The sequence below is a fragment of the Octopus sinensis genome, linkage group LG2, assembly GCF_006345805.1.
Source record: "Octopus sinensis linkage group LG2, ASM634580v1, whole genome shotgun sequence".
NCBI lineage: Eukaryota > Metazoa > Mollusca > Cephalopoda > Octopoda > Octopodidae > Octopus > Octopus sinensis.
Window position 1 is genome coordinate 183,043,469 of NC_042998.1, and position 22,867 is coordinate 183,066,335.

General features: G+C 35.0%; 1 protein-coding gene across 16 annotated transcripts in view; it reads left to right on the forward strand.

Moving 5' to 3' along the window:
- The window catches only part of LOC115228444 (calcium-activated potassium channel slowpoke), a 334,128-nt gene that overhangs the window by 195,785 nt on the left and 115,476 nt on the right, over positions 1-22,867 (forward strand). For all 16 annotated transcript variants that reach the window (XR_004997920.1, XM_029799032.2, XM_036500503.1 and 13 more), the window contains exons 10-13: positions 3,882-4,034; positions 5,927-6,082; positions 9,902-10,014; positions 20,773-20,931. Coding sequence is in view for 15 of the 16 variants with exons in the window: in XM_029799032.2 (XP_029654892.1) it covers positions 3,882-4,034; positions 5,927-6,082; positions 9,902-10,014; positions 20,773-20,931 (581 nt within the window). In the remaining variant the exon portion in view is untranslated. The remainder of the gene's footprint in view (positions 1-3,881; positions 4,035-5,926; positions 6,083-9,901; positions 10,015-20,772; positions 20,932-22,867) is intronic.

Below are 22,867 nucleotides of genomic sequence, written 5' to 3' on the forward strand. Positions count from 1 at the left end.
TCCTCTATAAATCATTGTAAGAAAATTTTGGTAAACATAAATAAAAAAAAATGAAAAAAAAAAAAAAGAAAAGAAGATATTAAACAGCATTCTTGATTTTTACCAATTTTCCTGAGATATCTATGTTACCTAATCCAGCTTCCTATAAATTAATCATTCCTGAGAACAGGGGAGCCAAAGTGGTGTGGGAATGAACTACTGACATTTCCAAATTACAGCTTAAGTTTAATTAACACCTACATACCTGGTATCTATAACAATGTTGCATTTTTTCTTCTCGTTTTCCGGTGCATGTCAAACCCTCTGGGTCTGTTTTTCTTTGATTCATTTCTTTCATTTGATCCTTTACTAATCATTCTTCAACAGTTTGCTTTTTTTTACAACTTTTTTCTGTTTTTACCTTTTGTTTTCTCTTTCTTGAATCAACCATTTCCTTATTTGAAAAATGGCTCCAGAAATGTTATATGCCTGTTTTACATAACACTTGTCTTAGAGAAAGCTGCTGCTCTGGCAAATACTCCAATGTAACCAAAAACCTCTAGTATTCAAAGCATTTAAAGAAAATAACATTAGCTTTGATTTAATATCAGCAATTTTAACAAAATCAGCATCATCATCATTATCATTATTTCTATTCTGCTGTTCTTCCCTACTTCCACCTACTTTTTTTATATAGCCAGTCATTTCTTACTCTCCCCTACCTTCCACTATTTCCTACAGCCACCCGTCAACCCTACCCATTCATTACAGCTGTCACCTACTCTTCCCTATCTTTCCATCATTTCCCACCATTCCATGCTGCTATGGGTTGGATATGTTTGCATGTCACCAACATTCTAATCTGTAATGTTCAATAGCACAAGATCTCATTGTACAACCACTTTCTATATATTTATCTGTTACATGTCCCTTCCAGTACTACCATTGGCCACTTTTTAACCTATCATTGTCCATTTGCATCATATGTCCATACCATTACAGTAATTTCTTCTACTCACATTAGCTAATGCCTTTAATATCTAGCTATTTTGCCAACCTATATTCTATTCCTAATGTAATTAACTATCATTCACCCATCTGAACATGTTCACCTTAATTCTCTTCATCTTCTACATACATTCAGCATTCACTGGCATGTTTCATTCACTACCTTCTCATTACTGAATGAGGTAAAACAAGTTAACAAGAGAACCTCTAGAAATAATAGCTAAATCTCTCTCCAATCATTTTCTACCATCTTAAGCAAAAAAGATCATATTAAATGATGTAGTTTCAAATACCGCTAAAAACATGGGATGCTATGGCTGGAACGCCTTGATCATATATTTACCCTGGGGCTAAACAGCAATAGAAGTCATACTCTTTTGAAGTCTTCCCCTAGTTTCTTGCTCCAGCTACTATATTACCACAAAGGCATTTATGTATTTTAGGTGACAAGCTGGCAGAATCATTAGCATGCCAGGCAAAGTACTTAGTGGTATTTCATCCTTCTTTACATTTCTGTGTTCAAATTCTGCCGGGGTTGACTTTGCCTTTCATCCTTTCGGGGTTGATAAAATAAGTACCACTTGAGCACTGGGGTCAATGTAATTAACTTACCCCCTCCCCTAAAATTGCAGTCCTTGTGCCTAAATTTGAAACCAATATACTTATGTATTTTAACATGTCTCTAGCCTAACGCTCCACTTATTAGCTTTTCACTGAACAGACATTTTCTGAAAGAACACTCTTCACATTATTTGAAGGGCATAAAAACACACTTAGAAGCAGCTGTAGTAGAAAGTAGTTAAAACAAACTTGATATTACATGGCTGGCATGATATTGGTTCACTGATTTTTATTTTTTTTTGTTTTTGTTAGAATATCTTTACCAGCATCAGCATCATCACCATTATCATCATCACCACTAATTCCACTGCCACTAATCTAATGTCTTGTTTTTGTTGTTTTGCTCCAAGTCAGCTCTGTTCAAGATCTATGATCAAATGTGTTACAGTCTTTTTTTCTTCTTTTTTCCAATATACAGTTTAACTGGGACTACATTACCCTTTTTTTTTAAGATGATAGAGTGTTCTTTGGGGAAGATTTGCTTTCTATTTCTAGCAGAGTAATTTATCACATAGTTGGTCCCTCATTTAATCAACTAATATCTATGTTCCTGTGTTTGGTAGAGGGCTTCAAATTGATTTTGTATTGCATTTAAAAGTAAAAGTAAACTAATCCGTCATCTTTTTCAACATTAAATATTCCAGTTGTTCAATCAACTCATTAAATTATAAATTTTTTGTCTTTCTAATTTTGTTTCTAATTTTGGCACAAGGACAGCAGTTTGGAGGGGGAAAGGCAAGCTGAGTACATCAACTCCAGTACTTCACTGGTATTTATTTTATTTATCCCCAAAAGGATGAAAGACAAAAATCTAACTCAGTGGAATTTGAACTCAGAACATAATGAATCATACTGCAATGCATTTCCTCCATGCTAACAATTCTGCCAGCTCACTGCCTTATTACATTATACCACATTAATTATATGGTATTATTATAATGCAAATGATTGAGTATTCCATAAGTACATGAATCCTTAAAGAAATCTTCATACAGGATCAACATACTATAGTGCATGGCTAGGTTGGCCCTTTGAATTACAAAAACAATCAATCTGATTGGCTTCTGCCGGTTTCTATCTACCCATTTTCTTTTACAAGGCTTGGGTTGATCCAAGGTTATGGTAAAAGACACTTGCCCAAAATGGAACCTCAGAATTGCAAAGCAAGCTTCTTAGCCAATCACTTGTACCTATAGCCATTTGGAATCTATTAACAAACTATGTTGCATTTATCTGAATACATACACTTGCACTCTATTATTCTCACCTTCTTGACGAATTATTCCTGTAAATTTCTTTATATGTACATACAAGGTGAAGTAACAAGTAGTTGTGTACATCAGCAAACTATTGCTACAAAATTAATATTCCGCTTTCTTACACACACACACACATGCACACACTCTTTTACACTTCTATTACACATTTCCATTACAAGTTTTCTGTTTGAGTGTTTGTTGTATGAAAAATACATAAAAACATACACACATGCATTCATTTGTATATGTAATTAAAACAATCATGTGTCTCTGTCATATTTTCATTTCCTTTCTCTCTCCCCCATATCCATCCATCCATCCATCCAAAGTAGCTAAAAATGTTTTTGTCATCTACTTAGAAATATAAGCTCATGCATCCTAATGTTCCATGAAATCACTATTTTTCTCTTTTATGCTCTGTTCTTCATTTCCGCTCTCTCTCAGACCACCCAAATATGATTCCTAACTTCACTACAACATAAAATATCAATTTTTAATTCATTATTCTACTTTATACACACTCTCTTTTTCCTTGCCTCTCTTGGACAATACTCTAAAATATCACCACATTATCATTGTTAGCCCACAGACCCATCTTCAGTAAAAACATTTTAGCCATACACATCTCATGTATTTTTTTATTTTTACCTGATGTAAAATAACTTGGACTATGGAAGATTTTAAGACTACAGAAATGATTTGAGGGAAATTGGTTGAAATTTTTTATTTGGTTAGCCAACCTTGAGGAGGTACCCCATTGGCTTGTCACAAAGGTAAAACTGCAGGGGTTTCAATTATAAATAACTAGTCGGTAATTTGGCATATAAATTATTCCTCACAGTGAGTAGTAAAAGAGTATAGTGCCAAAGTTTGTAAGAAACCACTTATTAGTAATTCTGTTGTTTGTCTTTCAGTGACAGACAGACAAATAACAGTGTTAAAGTGTCAGTGTGTTTTTACTGTTAACACATTTATTACATTTTTACTCTTCAATGTTCTTGGTTTCTATTTCAGATTCAGCAGGCAGATGCATGTTTGGTGCTAGCAAATAAATACTGTGATGATCCTGACCAAGAAGATGCTGCAAACATCATGAGAGTAATCTCAATCAAGAATTATCATTCAGAGATTAAAGTTATTGTCCAGCTGTTGCAGTATCACAACAAGGTAATCCATCTTCCAATCATGCATATCAATCATCATTACTATTGCCATCTTCATCATCGTTGTCATCATCATCATCATCATCATCATCATATATCATTCTCTACTGGGATGGGTTGGATAGGTTGTCATGGTCTGAATAAGTTGTTGGTCAAGTATAATTATGGCTTTGCTTTGGGCCTCAACTTCTGTTGAAGCTATAGTGGATTGGTCATGACATACAACATTTCTTGAGAATTTAAAACTTAGCAGAGCCCATCCCTCTCCAACCAATTTCTTCAAGAAAGTGAGACAGGCACACAAAAAGAAAAAGGACTGGTATATTTCTTTATTGCTCACAAGGGGCTAAACATAGAGGGGACAAACAAGGACAGACAAAGGGATTAAGTCGATTAGATCGACCCCAGTGCGTAACTGGTACTTTATTTATTGACCCCGAAAGGATGAAAGACAAAGTCGACCTCGGCGGAATTTGAACTCAGAAAGTAATTGCAGACAAAATACCGCTAAGCATTTCACTCGGTGCGCTAACGTTTCTGCCAGCTCACCACCTTTAAGACAAAGGACTGATAGTTACCAACCCTGAAAGGATGAACAACAAAGTTGTCTACAGTAGTATTTGAACTCAGAGCACAGAGAGTTAGAACAAATCCTGCTAGGCAATCTATTGAACTTTCTGTTGACTCTGCCAGCTTATTTTTGTTTTCTAAGTGCAATGCCTTAATTACTCATGTACCTACCAGCCTTTAATGAGTGTTTTTAATTTATATTTCTGACTTTCAGAAGCGAAAGCTCAATAAGTTTTCATAGGTGTTAAATTTGGAACCATGAAACTTTGTTTGACTAAAATGATTGGTCCCTCTTTTGCTTTAACCCTTGTCACATCGATGTAACATCACCAATCTTAGTCTTTTCTGTCGTTATTGCCACAGGAAGTGCTCTGATGGACTTTCTCTCGTAATTCCAGATCACTTTGTGCCATCTTGCCTGGCTCAAAATTTACACCATCTTCATTCACATGTTACTGTGCTTCCACAAATAAGGAAGATTTTTTTACTCTTGAAGCTTTTTCCTCAAACTTCTTAACTTTGGAACTTTTTTCCATCTCATTGTTTTCCTCCTTCTTATGATATGATCTCTTTCAAATCTAAAGTAAATTTATTACTTTTGTCTTAATTTCTCCTTCTTCACAGTCCCTTATACTAAGTGGCTTCTCTATTTGGAACTTTCTGAAGAAAAAAGAAAAGAATTTCTATTGAAATTGGCATTTCCAAATATTTATCTCTGTGCACCTATAAGAAAGAGTTGGAGATAGTACTGCTAAGTTCATGGGATGCCAGATTGCCAGTCACAGTATCCATGAGGCCAACGTCTCATCATCAGATTACAATACATAAACAAAGGCACTGTTTTGTTGTTTTTTTTCCGAGTGGTGTCAATACAAAAAAAAAGGCACTGAGGCACTTTAAGACAAATAACTCTCTCTCTCTCTCTCTCTCTATCTATCTATCTATCTCTTTCTCTCTCTCTCTCTCTCTTTCTCTCTCTCTCTCACACACACACACACCACACACACACACACACATTCTAGCTATCAATTTCAATTACAAGGCATTGGCTAGCTCAAGACTTATCATAGAAGATGCCAAAATACTGCTGAGTGAGATTGAATCTGAAATAAGTTCTTGTGAAATGAACTTCTTAACCACACAACACGCACCTAATTTGAATTTTATACACATCTTCTTGACAACCTTTCACAATTTGTTCACATAAGAATTGTTACCTTCCCTGCTATATGTAATTGTTTCTTAAGGATTTTGTGGGGGTGGAGTTAAATTTTCCAAATACTTTTACCTGAATATCATTCTAATTTGTTTTTATATTTTCTACAGGCTTACCTGTTAAACATTCCCAGCTGGGATTGGAAACGTGGCGATGATGCCGTGTGTATTGCTGAGTTAAAGCTTGGATTTATCGCTCAAAGTTGTTTGGCTCCTGGCTTCTCGACACTAATGGCTAATTTATTCACAATGAGGTCTTACAAGCCAGTAAGTAGTTCACCTAATGATCCCAGTTTCTTTTAATTATTCGTAAAATTATTTTGTGTTTCGCCTCAGGGCTACTTTTTCTCTTTTACTTTACTCTGCAGTTTCTTACACACACAGAAGCATACACATAAATGTGTTGAAGGAAAGTGGTTCTGGACTGTTATTCTTAACAAGCCACTACCAAAGAAACAGATGATACAGTTGTGCCACTTGGAAATAAAGATTATAACAAGACAAAATAACAATGAAGTACTGTATCTCCAGGTTCTTCCACTGCATCGTTTGAGAGCAATGTTTAAAATAATAGACAAGCACAGGACTGAGATCTCCAAGCTAGAAAGAAAGGAAGGAATCAAACTGAAATTTGATATCTGATTCCATATACTTGAAGATGTTCTTTTCGCAAATCTATATCTTAGATTGTGTACACTCCATACTAAATTTAGTATGACTAAATTAATGTGGAATCTTTCCTTTGCAGGACTGCATCATTCTGGAACCTAATACTCATAGTCATATGTTGCCAGTAATCTCTTCTAATGCAATGAACTAACCCAGCTAACCTTATAATACTATCTAACACCCTACACATCTTCCCTCCTAGAGAAATAAACAAACTTTGTAACTAGAAAAAAAAAAAAGAAAGAATGAAACAATCGAAGAGAAGAAGGAAAGGTTATCAGGAAGCAATTTTTTTTTTTTTTTTTTATTAAATTACTAAAACTTTTCTATTTGTTATAAAAATAAACTTTATCATAAAAACCAAATTCCTGAAAAGCTTCTGTCAGAAGCTGTTTACCTTACTTAGATCCGAATGTGAAGAAATCAGGTGAAACTGAAGGTGTGTGGCATAAATTTAGATTAAGAGATGGCTAAAAAACCTATCTGTAACAAACCTATTCTCCTAACTATTTCAGTTTTTGTTTATTATTTGTATTTGTAAGGAATGGGTGTACTTTGTTTGGTTTTGTTTTTTGTTGTTTTTTTGTGTGTTTTTGTTTGTTTTGTTTTGTTTGTTTTTTGCACTGGAAACTTGTAAGCTAGAATTGCAGAATATTTGATGAATAGTGATGGAAAAATCACTCAAACAGAAACTGTTCTGTGAAATGTAATAGTAAAAAGAATTAAGGAAAAGAAAAAAAAATGTTTATGAGTGTGTTTTGTATGCATAATTAAGGAAAGCACAATAAAAAAAATAGCGTTGGTTAATAGACTTTTCAGTTGTGAATATAATCGTTCATATATTAATAGAATTCTTCTTCCAACCGAACAAGTTGTGCGCATGTGTAAGTGTATGCATGTGTGTCTGGAGAAAGAGAGAAAGAATATGTTACATAAGAAGCAATCATTGAAATAGATTTAAAAACATTATTCCTAAGCAATTATTATTTAAGGTAAAAAAAATAAAATATTTGGAAAGAAAATAATCTTTTGAAATGCTTAGAAAGCTGTCTATGAACTATATATTTACATCAACAAAATTTTTAGTGTAATTTTTAATCTCTTTCATAGATATTAAGCTTGAGTTTTCTCTTTTTTAAAAGAAAGGTGATTGGGTCTTTGAAACATTCCTGTCTTTACCAGAGCTGTAGATGAAATGAAGCATTTCCAGTTGAGAATTGAAACTGAATTTGTTGAAAACTTTCCCCATAGGGTAATATTTGTCATTTAGATTTGTAAGGAACTGGAATAGGATTATGTGACAGTCATGCTTTTATCAAAAGCAAAATAAACAAAGGCTAAAATAGACATAAGCAAGCAATTCAGACTGGATCACAGATTAGGCTTATCAGGAACTTAACCTCTTGTCATACAGTACTTACCACATTATAATTGAATAGATGAACGGTTGACAAGTTTAGTTAATGATCATTTGGTTTGTTATGTGTCCAAACTCAGTAACAGCCTTTTTGTTATTGTATTTTTGTTGTTGCTTCAATACTTTATCATCATTGTATGATTGCAATGAAGAAAAATCTAGTCTGCCTGTCTTGCACTAGAATTATGATGAAATTTCAAATTAGCTGGTGAAAAAATTAATTTTAAAAATCTATTTTTAGCAATAAGATTCCATTGATTAGTTAAAGACTATTTACAATTATTTTTTTATTTTTACTATTACTACTACTACTATTATTATTATTATTATTAAGGCAACGAGCTGGCAGAATCGTTAACATACAGGGCAAAATTCCAAATTTCTATAAAATGCAACTAAAACAAAATAGGCACAGGTATAGCTGTATAGGTCCTGGCATAGCTGTGTGGTTAAGAAACTTGCTTTGCAACCACATGGTTTAGGGTTCAGTCCCATCATGCAGCTTCTAGCTGGTAAGCAGAAACTGGGTGGAGGCTTGTTGTGTGTTTGTGTGTGTGTGTGTGTGTCTTTGTGTTTATGTTTGTCCTCTGCCACCTCTTGACAACCAATTTTAGTTTGTTTATATCCCTGTTATATAGTGGTTCAGCAAAGGAAACCAATAGAATAAGTACCAGACTTATAATAGAGTACTAGAGTCAATTTGTTTGACTTAACCCTTCAAGGCAGTGCCCCAGTATGGTCACTGTTCAATGACTAAAACAAGTGAAAGGTAAAAAGATGATATCAGTTGTGAGTTCTTTTCTTTACTTGCTTATTCTGAAAGAATTGGAATTTTGCGAAAATTCCAATTCCAGCCTTATTATGTTAGAATAGTAAGTAACATCTCATTTAAGTAGCTGTATGAACAGTCAGCTATGTGTACACTAAAATCTTATTCAGCAACACTAAACCATTATTAGCACTATTGTCTCACTGAAAACTTGGTCTTTGAATCTGTTTGTGTCACATGCTTGAAAACAATGTTGTTTGATTCTTCCTCTAAGCCTTTCTTTAATCTGCAGGATAAAAATTAAAATTTATAGTTTACTTTTGTACATCAGAATATGTTGAAGCTGCATGGTCTAGTGGTTAGAATGTTGCATTTGTGATTGCAAGATCGTGGTTTCAATTCCAGGACTAGGTGGTGTATTGTGTTCTTGAGCAGAACACTTCATTTCGCATTGCTCCAGTTCACTCAGCTGTAAATGAATAACTCTATGACAGACTGGTGTCTTGTTCAGGGAATATTATGCTTTTGGTATCTTATATACCATGGCAAAACCAGGTAATCAACCCTTTGAATCCTAGGACTCAAAACAGTACTTATTTACTTCACTTATAAGGAAATTAGAATGAAAGGTTTTAACTGTCTTAATTAATGTTCATTGAATAAAACATCTGAAAATTTATTATCTGTTTCTTTATTACCCACAAGGGGCTAAACATAGAGGGGACAAACAAGTACAGACAAACGGATTAAGTCGATTACATCAACCCCAGTGCATAACTGGTACTTTATTTATCGACCCCAAAAGGATGAAAGGCAAGGTTGACCTTGGTGGAATTTGAACTCAGAACGTAATGGCAGACGAAATGCGGTTACGCATTTCGCCCGGCGTGCTAACGGTTCTGCCAGCTCACCACCTTAAACGTCTGAAAATTTATTATCATCATAAAAACTTTTTCTGTACTGGCATAATGAAACCTTATTAAAACAGATTTCCTACGACCAGATGCTCTTCCTGTCACCAACCCTTACTAGTTTTTTAAGTAACATATTTTTCATTCCAGCAAGAGTATACTGAGCTACAGAGCCTTTGTGCACTGGAGAAAGTAAACAACATAACTGTCTTTCAGGTGTTACACTGTTAAGTGATCACACACTGAGTTATTTATGCATACACACACATACAAGTGTTTGTTTATAACAAAATCATTTGTTCTCTCTCTCTCTTTTTCAGTCTCCTGATATGGCACAATGGCAGAATGATTACATGAGAGGTACTGCAATGGAAATGTACACAGAATATCTGTCCAGTTCATTTAGTGGGATGACATTTCCAGAAGCAGCAGAGTATTTATAAATATTTTCTTTTGTTTTTTTGTCTTTATTTATTTATTTTGCTATCACATTATGTATGTTAGTTATTTATCAAATAACATTGGCAACAAGTGATACTGTGAAGTAATGGTGAGAGGTAGTGGTGGTGATGGAGAGATCAAGTGAAAAGATATGTACAGGTGATAGTGATAATAGCAGGAGGCCTCAGCAACACAATAAAATTTACCTGAATAAATGACTACCAAAAATATTTTTAGTGGGCCTACATATGTTACTGCCAAAGTGTTGAAATTATAGTGATATCTGCTTGGCAACTAATGATGGGAATGTATATTTGATATGCTTGTCTGTGAATTTTTTTATGTCTTGAGGTTTATATTCTGAGTTGTCCTTCATTCTCATAAAGTTGGACAAGTTTGTAGATTCATGGTTTATGGTGATTGCTTATATTGATATTGGTTGATTTACTTCATAGATAATCTTATTTGGCTTGTATAATACTTAGATAATGGTTTCTAGTTTTGGGAGGTTCTGTGGCATATACAATGTGTGCCTTAATAAAAATCATATATAGGTACAGATGGAAGTGGAGCTGGAAAGAGAAATAAATATGGTGATAGTTAGGTGTCTGAGTGTGCTCTTGAGGTGCAACAAGATGACAAGTATGAGGGCAGGTGATTGGCAGGAGTGAGTAGGTAAAGCTTAAAAGAGTCTGGTGGTGTGTGTGGGGAGGGAGTTAGAGATAGGAGAAAAGATGAATGTAGTAAATCTTGACCAAGGGTGGAGGGGTGGCCAATGATATGAGTTGTGGGGAAGATCATAAGAATGAGGTAGTATTGAACTACTAACTACATAACCAGGTGTTCAAATCTTAATGAAGTTGTTTTAGTCTGATCTATTATTTTATAAATTTGTGTGAAAAAAAATTTGCTGTAAAAGAAATTCCAGACAGAAGTTGTTATTAAGTGAAAGGATTGGTTAAAGTGTGTTATAGGGAATCTGGTAGGTAAACCAGATTAGATATGAAGATAGATAGGCATTTACCTGCATATAAAGCCTGGAGGGAGTGGATGTAGATAGCATTTCAGAAGAGCAGAGGCTATTGTTATAGTGATAGAAGATAAAAAGAATAAAGCTGATGCTGATGTAATCATTGTACTCCAAGTCCTCCTTTTGCTAACCGCTGGTTATATTACTCACTAAAATTAAAATGAGTCATCATCACCATCATCATCATTATCATCATTGTCTTTATTTTAACATCTACTTTTCCATACTTGCATGGGTCGGATGGAACTTGTAGAGGCAGAGTTTTCGTCAGCTGGGCTGGATACCCTTCTTGCCACCAATCCTTACCTGTTTCCAAGCAAGGTAATATTTCCCTATGACCAGACATGTTTTCACAGAAGATTGAAAACAAAGGATATGGCTTGCATGGTGGTGACACTCATTTACAACTATCAAACTATGTCAATGCAAGGCAACAATAACACACACACACACACACACACACACACACACACACACACATACAGATACACACACACACACACACACACACAGATACACACATGCACAGATACACACACACACAGATATGCACACATATACACACACTCATATACCTACATATATGTGTGTGTATAAAAGTAAAAACTTACTGTGGTATACATATAACTATATATACAGGTTAGGTTTGGTGATGCAAGCAGATAAATAGAACTCAAAACATGTATATATATATATATACATATTTTTTATTGATATTTACCAGAAGCAATGGAGTGACTCAAGGAGCAAGTTTCATGCATTGGCATTTATCAAATACACAAAACTCTCGGCCCTTGAGTCACTTTGGTCAGCCTGGAGTTATATTAACAGACACTTACTTAAGGTACCATGCAGTGGGACTGAACTCAGAATCATGTGATTGAGAAACAAACTTCTTACTACACTACCACGCCTGTGTCCACAGGACGTAAAGTTTTCATCACAGATGATGGAAAATATTTGCTTAAAAATTACTATAACAAACTTATTTCTTTTCTTTGAAGTACATCCACACATCATTTATATGCCATAATTTTACTTTTCTCAATCAGTAATATTTACAGTAACCATTTCATTATTGAAAAATCTGCCTAAAAATATCAGTTATGGTATTATGATGGTGTCATAATTGTTAGCTATTAATTTCATTGTTAATTATAAATTATCTAAGCTTCATCAAATGTAGGCTATTTACAAGTACCATCTGCAACATCCTGTTCCAGAACAATTGTACAATTTGTTTCATAAATCATTTTTTTTCTATGTATTTTATCTTTATAGTGTTCACTTTATTCATTATAAGTTGATATATATATATATATATATATATATGTAATTACTGTAGGTTCGTTATGATGTAAGTTTAGGTAAGCTAGATGAAAACTAGTTAAAACTTCCTCTTCATGATGATGTTTGCAGTTATTGTTAGCAAGTACAATGAGACTAGATCTAGAACTCACTTGGTAATTAAAACCAAATTGCAAATTAATTGATAAAGCTAAAAGATTATATGGCTGGATATGCATCCTTCCTTTGTTCAGCAGCATTTTCATTTCAACTCAACCAAATTAAAGTGAACACATTTCTGTTTTGTTATTATCACCACCACCACCACCATCATCATCATCATCATCAATATCATCATCATCATCTTCATCATAGTTCGGCTTCTGGAATAATAATTCTTTCAAACAATTCATATTTACTGAAACAGGGAAATATACAAAAAGTTTGAGCAAGTGTCTTCCCTGGTCAACCAATGCCTTGTAAGTGAATTTGGTAAATGGAAACTGTGTGGAATCCCATCATATGTATCATCATCATCATCATCATCGTCATTATTTAATGCCATGTTCCAAGATGGCATGGGTTGAACAGTTTGACAGGACCCAATGGGTTCTAGGACCGCATTGTATTTCAAAATCTGTTTTGGCATGGCTTCTACTCTTCCTTACTCCGACCACTTTACATCATGTTCCAGGTGCTTTTGTCATGCCACCTCTACTGAGGTTGTCATGCAACTTGCAAGACTATGAACTCTGAGGGAGGAGGGGGAAATCAGATTAGGCTCAGGGATGAGAGGTTAGAGTATGAGAAAAGGGAGCTAGGCAGAACAAGTTCTTGTGGAAGAGCTGTAATATGTGTGTCTGTGCTTGTGTCTGTGTTTTACCCCTGCCACTGCTTAACAACTTGTGTTGGTTTGGTTACATCCCAGTAAATTAACAGTTTAACAAAGGAGACCAATATAATAAGACTGGGATTGATTTATTAGACTAAACCCTTCAAGATGGTGTTTCAGATTCAATGCAGTCCAGTGACTGAAACAATTAGAAGATAAGATAGATTACAAAACTAGAAAGAGAAAATAGGCTTCAAATATTCTGTACTCAAGAACATGGAAGTAGTTTGTCGACCAGCTTACACTTGGATACTTTAACAATAAGAACAAACATTCAGTAATTTAGTATCTCTAATTTATACCCAAAGATATATTACACAGATTTAGGGACGAAGTTTGCATACTATGCAAACCTCATCCTTATCTCTTTGTAATGAAGTTTGCATGCTATGCAAACCTCATCCTTATCTCTTTGTAACGAAGTTTGCATGCTATGCAAACCTCATCCTTATCTATTTGTAACGAAGTTTGCATGCTGTGCAAACCTCGTTCCTATCTCTTTGTAATATATCAAAATTTGTTAATGTTAATTCATTCTTCATGTTCCTCTTCTGTGCATTGGGAGGCCATATAAAATTCAATGTCAAATTTTTTAATTTTATGTTTTTTCAATGACATATTTAATAGTTTCATAGATATTGATTTCAGGTTAAATTATAAATAAGGTAACTGAATTAGAAGAAAAAGAATTTCAACATAAAAGAATGAAAAAATTTTTTGAAAATAAAATCAACTGGTTGTTAACTGCTTAAGGGATTTCTAATATTGTGAACTTCTATTTGTTTTTTTACAAGTGTGGTAAAAACTACCTTTCATAGTTCTTAAAACTTTTGACTTTGGTTTATTCCAAAAAATTTGGAAATCTTTTTCAGAGTATCTACAAATCATGTCAGAAAATATTTTAGTGGCTAGATGAAAATCATTTTGGGGTCAAATTCTATCAGTTGAGGAAATAAATCTTCTAATTTTTACTTCCAGCTCTAAGCTGTTGAATTGTCTGAATTTTATATATCTGAGTGAAGAAAGTATTTTCTGTTGTATTTGCTTAGATTTCCTTTCTTAGTACACTTCTAACCTGGTACACACTTAGTACATTTAACCAGTATCTTTTCACTTTGGCAAGCTGTCATTTTCCCATTATATAACTGAAGAGTTTGCCAGTTTTTAGCCTTGCAAATAAAGCTCTGATATATGATAATTACAACAACATAAATGGATTGTAATAATTTTCATTTCTGTTATGAATTAAAAATACTTATAGAATGAAGGCATCCTGATTACCATTATTATAATCAGTTTTATATTATATTCCATTTTACTGTAATGGCATAAAATAGTTATAGCCACTCTTTTTCCACATGTATTTATCCTTCAGTTATGTTTTCTGTATTACTTAACTCCTTTAACTTGATACTCTCAAGCTCTGTTATTATTTAGCTCAACTTTTCCACTTCTCTCTTCTCATGACAATGGTTATTTCTCTGGCATTCGCTCATTAATATTTATCATACCATTCATTTACAGAACAAATTACTGCCAAAAAGTGACAATCTTTCACTTCACATTATACAACTAGTATATCAACTCATTCTAATTCTCGCTAACCTTTGAAAACTTTTATGCTTCATTGCTACAAACAATACTCTTGTGTAAAGAGTAGCATATAACATATATATCATAGTATTGGTTTTTCCATCATCAAAGACAACAGTTTCTCAATATTTCTTTTAGCTACATCTAATTGTTATGGTATTATTTTACTAAACTTCAGCTTAAAGAAAAATGGCATAAATAATAATAGAGTATATTTGCAAATGTCAGTTCTTTATACCCAGATTCTGACCCTTTCTTAAATGCTTAAATTTAGTAAAATATTTTTACTAAATATTTAGTCAGTAAATATTTTTACTGTCAGTAAAATATTTTTGTTAAACTGCTAGAAAATTTCCAAAATCTGCAAAATATATTCTTTAAAATAAAGGCATGAGCATAGCTGTATGGTTAAGAAGCTTCTTTTTGCAACCATGTGGTTTTGGGTTCAGTCCCACTGCACAGTACCTTGAACAAATGTCTTCTACTATAGCCCAGGGCTAACCAATATATTGTGAGTGAATTTGGTTGACAAAAATCTGTTTTGTGTATGTGTCTGTGTATGCACGTGAGTGTGTGTGTGTGTACACATGTGTGTTTGTTTTTGTATTTGTGTTTGTCCCACCACCACCATTTGACGACCAGTTGGTTTGTTTATGTCCCTGTAAATTAGTGATTTAGCAAAAGGGACTGAAAGAATAAGTACAAGATTTGAAAAGAGTACTGATATCGATTTGTCCAACTTAACTCTTCGAGGCTATCCCTTGCATGGCTGTAGCGCAATGAGTGAAACAAGTAAAAGAAAAATATATGACTTTGTATTATCATTTTTACCATAAGAGATCGAGATGGGTGCTGACCATTGAAGTTAAACTCCTGAGAGCATATACTGTTTTGTGTAGATGTCTTGCAAACAACTTGCACATGCAAGTTCTACCAGTCAAAAGCTCTGTATACCGGAAGCCAGCAAGTGTATGGGGTCATCAGGAGAGAATGCGTGCTGTTTTGGGGCCTACCTCTCGACGGCATCAATGCACACCGCCCCTCCCCCCCTCACTGATACGAGGCCTCACTTGCTAGATCAGCAGGTTATCAAATTAAGCTCAATATCCTTCTAGCCATCGCTCATCATCTCTTTTTATCCAAATCCAGTGGCTGGCCTTCTCCACTGTAGATTGGATATCGGTCATGGTAGTATTGACTTTATGATGAGTTAGGCCTAGCAATAACAACAGTCGTCTCACACTGTGTCCAACGAACCCAAATAAATCTTTTCCTATATCATATATTGAGCTTGATAATTTACCCAGTTTCTCCACTGTAGAGCCTGTCATTTTATAAAGAGCCCGACAAACCTTGTTTTCAAACTCTTTATATTTCCCTTTCTCATTAGCAGCAGGCCACAAAACCCTCAGTTTCCTCGGAGTATTTTTTGCTGAAAGTACATTTAATTTATAAGCTCTCCTCTCAAAAAGTTATTTGGGAATGTTTAGAAGGTTATTTCCTTAATAGAACATGATTAAGGAAATCACTTGTGTATATCTGAGAGTAAAATAGATAATAGATTCTGACTCTAGCACTCATATTAACTATCATAGCTATTCATTTTCTAAATGTCAAATTTAATCAACTGATATCTGAAGTCTTAAATCTTTCAAAATAACGAAAGATAAGTAGTAAATAAACTGCTGCAGTAAATTTATAATCTTTTATGAGAAACTTTACTTTGAAAGACATTTTATGTAGTATGAATAGTAGATTGGAGTCACACTAGTTGTGAAAATAAGACCTTCCAAATTTATTTTTAATGTCTCAAAATAACACTGATAGTGCATCTACAAATTCATTATCCAATGTGTCCTTCCTTATTTAAAGATGTTAGACTATAATATGAAAAAGATTTGGGTGTTATTTTTGGTAGGTTGAATAACCATGTAGTGGTGTCATCACCTAACATTAATAAAAACAGTGATTGTTCATAACTATTTTCCTCACCTTTCAGATTTCAACAGTGCAGTCAGTAGAACAGTAATTGGCAAGGTCAAGAAAATTACCTTTCTTGGGAAAGGGATATAGTGCTGCATGTTTCCAAAGTTTAGGATAAGCCCTTATAAAGAGAAAAAAATAATAAAGCTTTGCAAAAGCTATCCCTGCTGCCCACAGTTTGAAGGTAACAGAAGGGATACTATTAGAACTGATTGCCTCATTGGTCTGAAGGAATTTCTTACACACACACACACACACACACACACACACACACTACACACACACACACATATGTGTGTGTATAGATATATATATATATATATGCATACATATAGGTGTGTGTATGTGTGTATATACATGTAGGTATGTAAAAAGCACCTTTGCCAGACCATGTGAAAACACCCATACTAGTTCATGTAAAAAGCACCCAGCACACTGTAAAACAGTTGGCATTAGGAAGGGCATCCAACTATAGAAATCCAGCCAAATCAGACTGGAACCTGGTACAGCTCTCTAGCTTGCCAGCTCTGATCTAGCCGTCCAACTCATGCCCACATGGAAAACGGATATTAAATGATGATAATATATATAATATGTATGTATATAAGTGTTTACCTTTCATTCACTCATGTAAATCAGCAAAAGATATAAACATCAGTAAGAAAATTACAAAAACCAGTACCCTTCAAATGAAGCTCTTTGCAATATTTGTTCATCTCTTGTCACCCTTTTCGTCAGGTGTACATAACTAATGACACTATCGTTCACTAAATAACCACTCCACTCTCATTACTAACCTTTTGAAAAAGTATGAATATCACAACATAGCATTTACATCTCTCTCCTAAACTGAGGTATCACGCTTAAGAACCAGTTCTATATGGTAAGAAGCAACTTCATAGGATTATATATAGCACAGCTACCTACTACTAAACTTGTTGAATTTCAGTTTTTAGATATTTCTGTATGTATGGAAGATAGCTAGAGATGGCATACTATCATATAACAGGCTGTCGGTTTCCTTCTTAAATTATTGTGTATACATATATATATATGTCTGAAAATTATCTGCATCTTTTTATTTATTTATTATTTTTTTCTATTTCCTTTGGCCAACTCAGCTCAAAATAGATGTTAATCTTATTTCATAGCTGAATGGTTAGTAGTAAGTAACAAAACCATCCAGTTGAAAAATACAAATTCAAAAAAAAAAAAAATGCATTTTCTGCAACACATTAAATGCAAATATTAAAATATGCAAAATCCTTCTTACCCTAGTTAAGATAGTTTATTTATTTCTTTTTAGAAAAAAAAGGGATGTAAAAACTTTTTTTTTTCATTTCAGGAATGAAAACATCATTATTTTGTGCAATATTTAGAAAACCAATATTCTTCACTTTGTTTATACATATATACACATATACATGCATCCATACATACAAACACACATACACACATTCTTTTATTCTTTTAAGTGTTCAGCCCAAAGGCTATGGCCATGCTGGGGCACTGCTAGTGTTATCACTTTTTCAATGGCTATTCTTATGCGATTGACTTTTGGAGAAGGAGGGAGTTCCATATTGCTGCTCTCTTTTCAGTTTCTTGCTGTGATGTAGGTTCATCTGGTGCCTTGGACACCAGGAGGTCAATTTGTTTCTTGAAAGCATCTACCCTATCTATATATGTATGTATGCATGTATGTATGTACACATACACACACACACACACATGTGTTTTGTGCAGAAGTAATGAAAATAGAAACAGAAGGAAATGTCTAATGTTTCAAGTATACACTCTTCTTCTGACAGATAGGATAGAGATGGAAAAGAAAGGAAAAGAAAAATTTGAAACATAGATACACACGTGTAACCAGCCATCATGGCATGGTGAAAAAGTAGAAGTAGTTGAGTGGTCGCTTTAGGTGTGAGTGTCAAGGGCTACAATTGTGACCTGACATGTATGTGTATGTGCTTATTTGCTAGTTTATTTGTGTGTGTGTGTGTGTGTGCTTCGTTTGTGTGTGTATGAGGCTGTTGTGTGCATTTATACTGGCTAAACATGTTTATGTGAAAACAGGGGACATTAATGTGTGTTGGGGGTTAGGAAGTGTAGATGTGTCTTCATTTTCTGGCTACTATATATATATATATATATGTGTGTGTGTGTGTGTGCATATGCGTGGCATGTGAAATTAATTGAAGTATGTGTGCTAGTGTATGTGTATGTTTTTAAGTGTATATGTGGCTGCAATGTGTATGCGTACTCTGTTTAAATGTGTTTGTGTGGATGATGTTGGGTATTTTGTTTATAAGAGGGGTGTGGGTATGTAAGGAATTTTGAATATAGGGACTGTGGGAAAGCATGAGGTGGGTAGTGTGTATATAAAGTGGTAAAAAATGTGAAATTAAACAAACAAGGGATTGAAAATTAAAACTGTTGGGGATCAAAGTTCAAAAAGAAAAGACTAATTCCTGCTCCGGATGGAGACAGGAGCCCAGGAGGCCTCTATACAGTACCAGCTTGAGCACACAGATGTTGAAAGGAATGCAAGCCAAGTGAAGTGGAGCAAGACTGGAGTTTCATTCCAGAGTCTTATATCTTATATATATATATATATATTATATATATATATATATAATATATATATATATATATATATCCTCTAAGTGTTCAGCAAACATATCTCTTTTACTCTTTTACTTTTACTTGTTTCAGTCATTTGACTGCGCCCATGCTGGAGCACCGCCTTTAGTCAAGCAAATCGACCCCGGGACTTATTCTTTGTAAGCCCAGTACTTATTCTATCGGTCTCTTTTGCCGAACCGCTAAGTGATGGGGACGTAAACACACCAGCATCGGTTGTCAAGCAATGCTAGGGGGACAAACACAGACACACAAACATACACACAAATACATATATATATATACATATATACGACAGGCTTCTTTCAGTTTCCGTCTACCAAATCCACTCACAAGGCATTGGTCAGAAGACACTTGCCCAAGGTGCCACGCAGTGGGACTGAACCCGAAACCATGTGGTTAGTAAACAAGCTACTTACCACACAGCCACTCCTGCGCCATGTATATCATCATCATGCTGACATGATCAGGACAGCTTGACATGATTCAAAATGCTAGAGGACAACTTTGAGCTCTAATATCTGTTTTAGCATGGCTTCTGTGGCTGGATGCCCTTCCCACTGCCAACCACTTTACAGAGTATACTGGGTGGTATTTTTTTTCATGACACCAGCATCTGTGAGGTTACCAAATAACTTGTAAGACATAGAAAAGATCCCTTGTCTGAGTGGGGTAGTAGTTGAGAGGGAGGCAGCTTTATATCAGGTGTTGAAAGGCTATGATAGAGGGACAGGCATAGGAGAGACACAGCTACACCACAATATATACAGGTGGAGGGAAGTAGCTTGAAGGAAGACAAAAATGGTTGTGATGAGGTGTCATAAAGTATCAGTGGCATGATGAACTGTATTCAGTCCACATTGTAAGACATACACAACACCAAAGTCAGACGCTCTCTGTTACTGTGTGTGCAAGATGACATATTTTTTTCTTTATTGCCCACAAGGGGCTAAACATAGAGGGGACAAACAAGGACAGATAAATGGATTAAGTCAATTACATCGACCCCAGTGCGAAACTGGTACTTTATTTATCAACCCCGAAAGGATGAAAGGCAAAGTCGACCTTGGCGGAATTTGAACTCAGAACATAACGACAGACGAAATACCGCTAAGCATTTCGCCCAGCGCACTAACATGTCTGCCAGCTTGCCGCCTTGGTGTGCAAGATGACATAGTCCATGACAATATCTCCAACCTATTTCAGCTTACAAAAATGGACAAAAGAACTAGAAATTAGACCGTTTTTTTTTTAACCATGTAATAAAAAAAAATAATGTATATATTTGTCTATATTCTTTTATACTATGTTTTATTTTATAGGTTATGTTTCACGAAACTGAAACTCTTGTTGTTAGCTATTGAAGCACGTCTTGGTGATAGCAGAGAAAGTTCTCTAGCAATTAACCCAGGACCCAAAATCAAAATAGAAAGAGCAACTCAAGGATTCTTCATTGCAGAATCTGCTGAAGAAGTTAAAAGGTATTTTCTTTTGCAGTATTCGTATATGTATGTCTCTAATAATCCTCATCTATATAATCATCTTCCATAAACAATCCTCATGTGTCACTCATTACACTGCAACATCACACTTTTTACATATAATCTTTTGCATGAAGAAAAATTTCCCAGCCATTACCAGCAGAATTAACAGTTCCCATCCTATATTTAAACATCATCGTCCTTCTCAACAGCATCCCATCACTTATTACATTTCCTTGTCATTTCATTTGTGAGTTCCAGCTTCCTGAGTTCAACCTTCATCAAGTTTGCCCTTGTCTTCCTCTTCTATTGAATCCTTCCACATGAATCTCCTGGCACTTTTTCACCCACTTGTCATGATCCATATGCATTATATCTCCATATGAATATAGCTGTTACTCTTGCAGACTACAGTTGATTCCTCTTATACCCAATTTTTCTCTCGGATTATCTATGCCTTGTCATTTATTATTTCTTTACTGCCCACAAGGGGCTACACACAGAGGGGACAAACAAGGACAGACAAATGGATTAAGTCAATTACATCGACCCCAGTGTGCAACTGGTACTTAATATATCGACCCCCGAAAGGATGAAAGGCAAAGTCAACCTCAGCGGAATTTGAACTCAGAACGTAGCAGCAGACGAAATACCTATTTCTTTACTACCTACCAAGAACTAAACACAAAGAGGACAAACAAGGACAGACAAACGGATTAAGTCGATTACATCGACCCCAGTGTGCAACTGGTACTTAATTTATCGACCCCCAAAAGGATGAAAGGCAAAGTCGACTTCAGCGGAATTTGAACTCAGAACATAGCAGCAGACAAAATACTGCTAAGCATTTCGCCCGGCGTGCTAACGTTTCTGCTAGGTTGCCGCCTTCAATGCCTTGTCATTTATGCACAGTAATTATACATATCGAGCATATCACCTCATTTCTTTACAGCCATTGCACATATTTTGCATTCACTACCATGCAATGTCACAGTGTATACACAGACATCATACAATCTACCCTTCACCCAGAAAACAAATCCTATTTTTGTTAGCAGAAGTAATAGCTCCCTGGATGTATTCCAATCTATTCTAATTCTGGCCACTATGCTTTCAGAACACCCTCCCCAACTGCTGATTAGATCACTTATGTAACAGAAGCCATCAATTACTTCTATAGAGCCTTCTGTGCACTGCAAGGAATTTATTTTACTGATGTGCTAAGGCCTCTCTACTTCTGTACTTCTACCACAAGCAAAGTCTCTATTCTCTGTCAACCTGTCTTTGATTCCACTACACTTCTTACACACCCACAGATCACATATTTCTATCCCTACTTCAGGTATTTTCAGAATACTACATTAACCAACTGCTTTTTCAGACTTCATATGCTTAGTAGCCAATTTGACCACATAGCTATCTATCTCAGTAGCTTCCCTCTACAAATTTTCCATTTTAAACAATCTCTCATAGTGAGTCTATCAGATTCTCTCTCTTCTCATCACTCAAGGAAACTGCACCACTATTATTTTGGGCACACTTTTCCCCTGTGATATTTTGGTTTGCTTTGACATTCTGCCTTGTAATTTGGAACACATCATGCCTCTAATCCTCCCAGCACTAAACACCAGCAAACCTTCTTTTTCAGCTACTCTCCATGCTATATACACTTGTTATCTAGCTTCTCTTCTAGTAAAATGGTATTCCTCTTTGGTCCCCAATTTCTTTCAGCCTTGACTTTTAGCATTTAAGGTTCTATTTACAGTGGTATTCCACTAGCATGCTACTTTTTGTTTTGCTGATGCTTTGCTCCAACCAGAGATCTGGTCAGTAACTTTCAGCAAATTATCCCACTTGTCCTCCAAGTTATAAGTCTCTATCATGTCCTTTTTGTCATACATATCATCTAGGGTCTATGACCCTATGCAGGGACTCC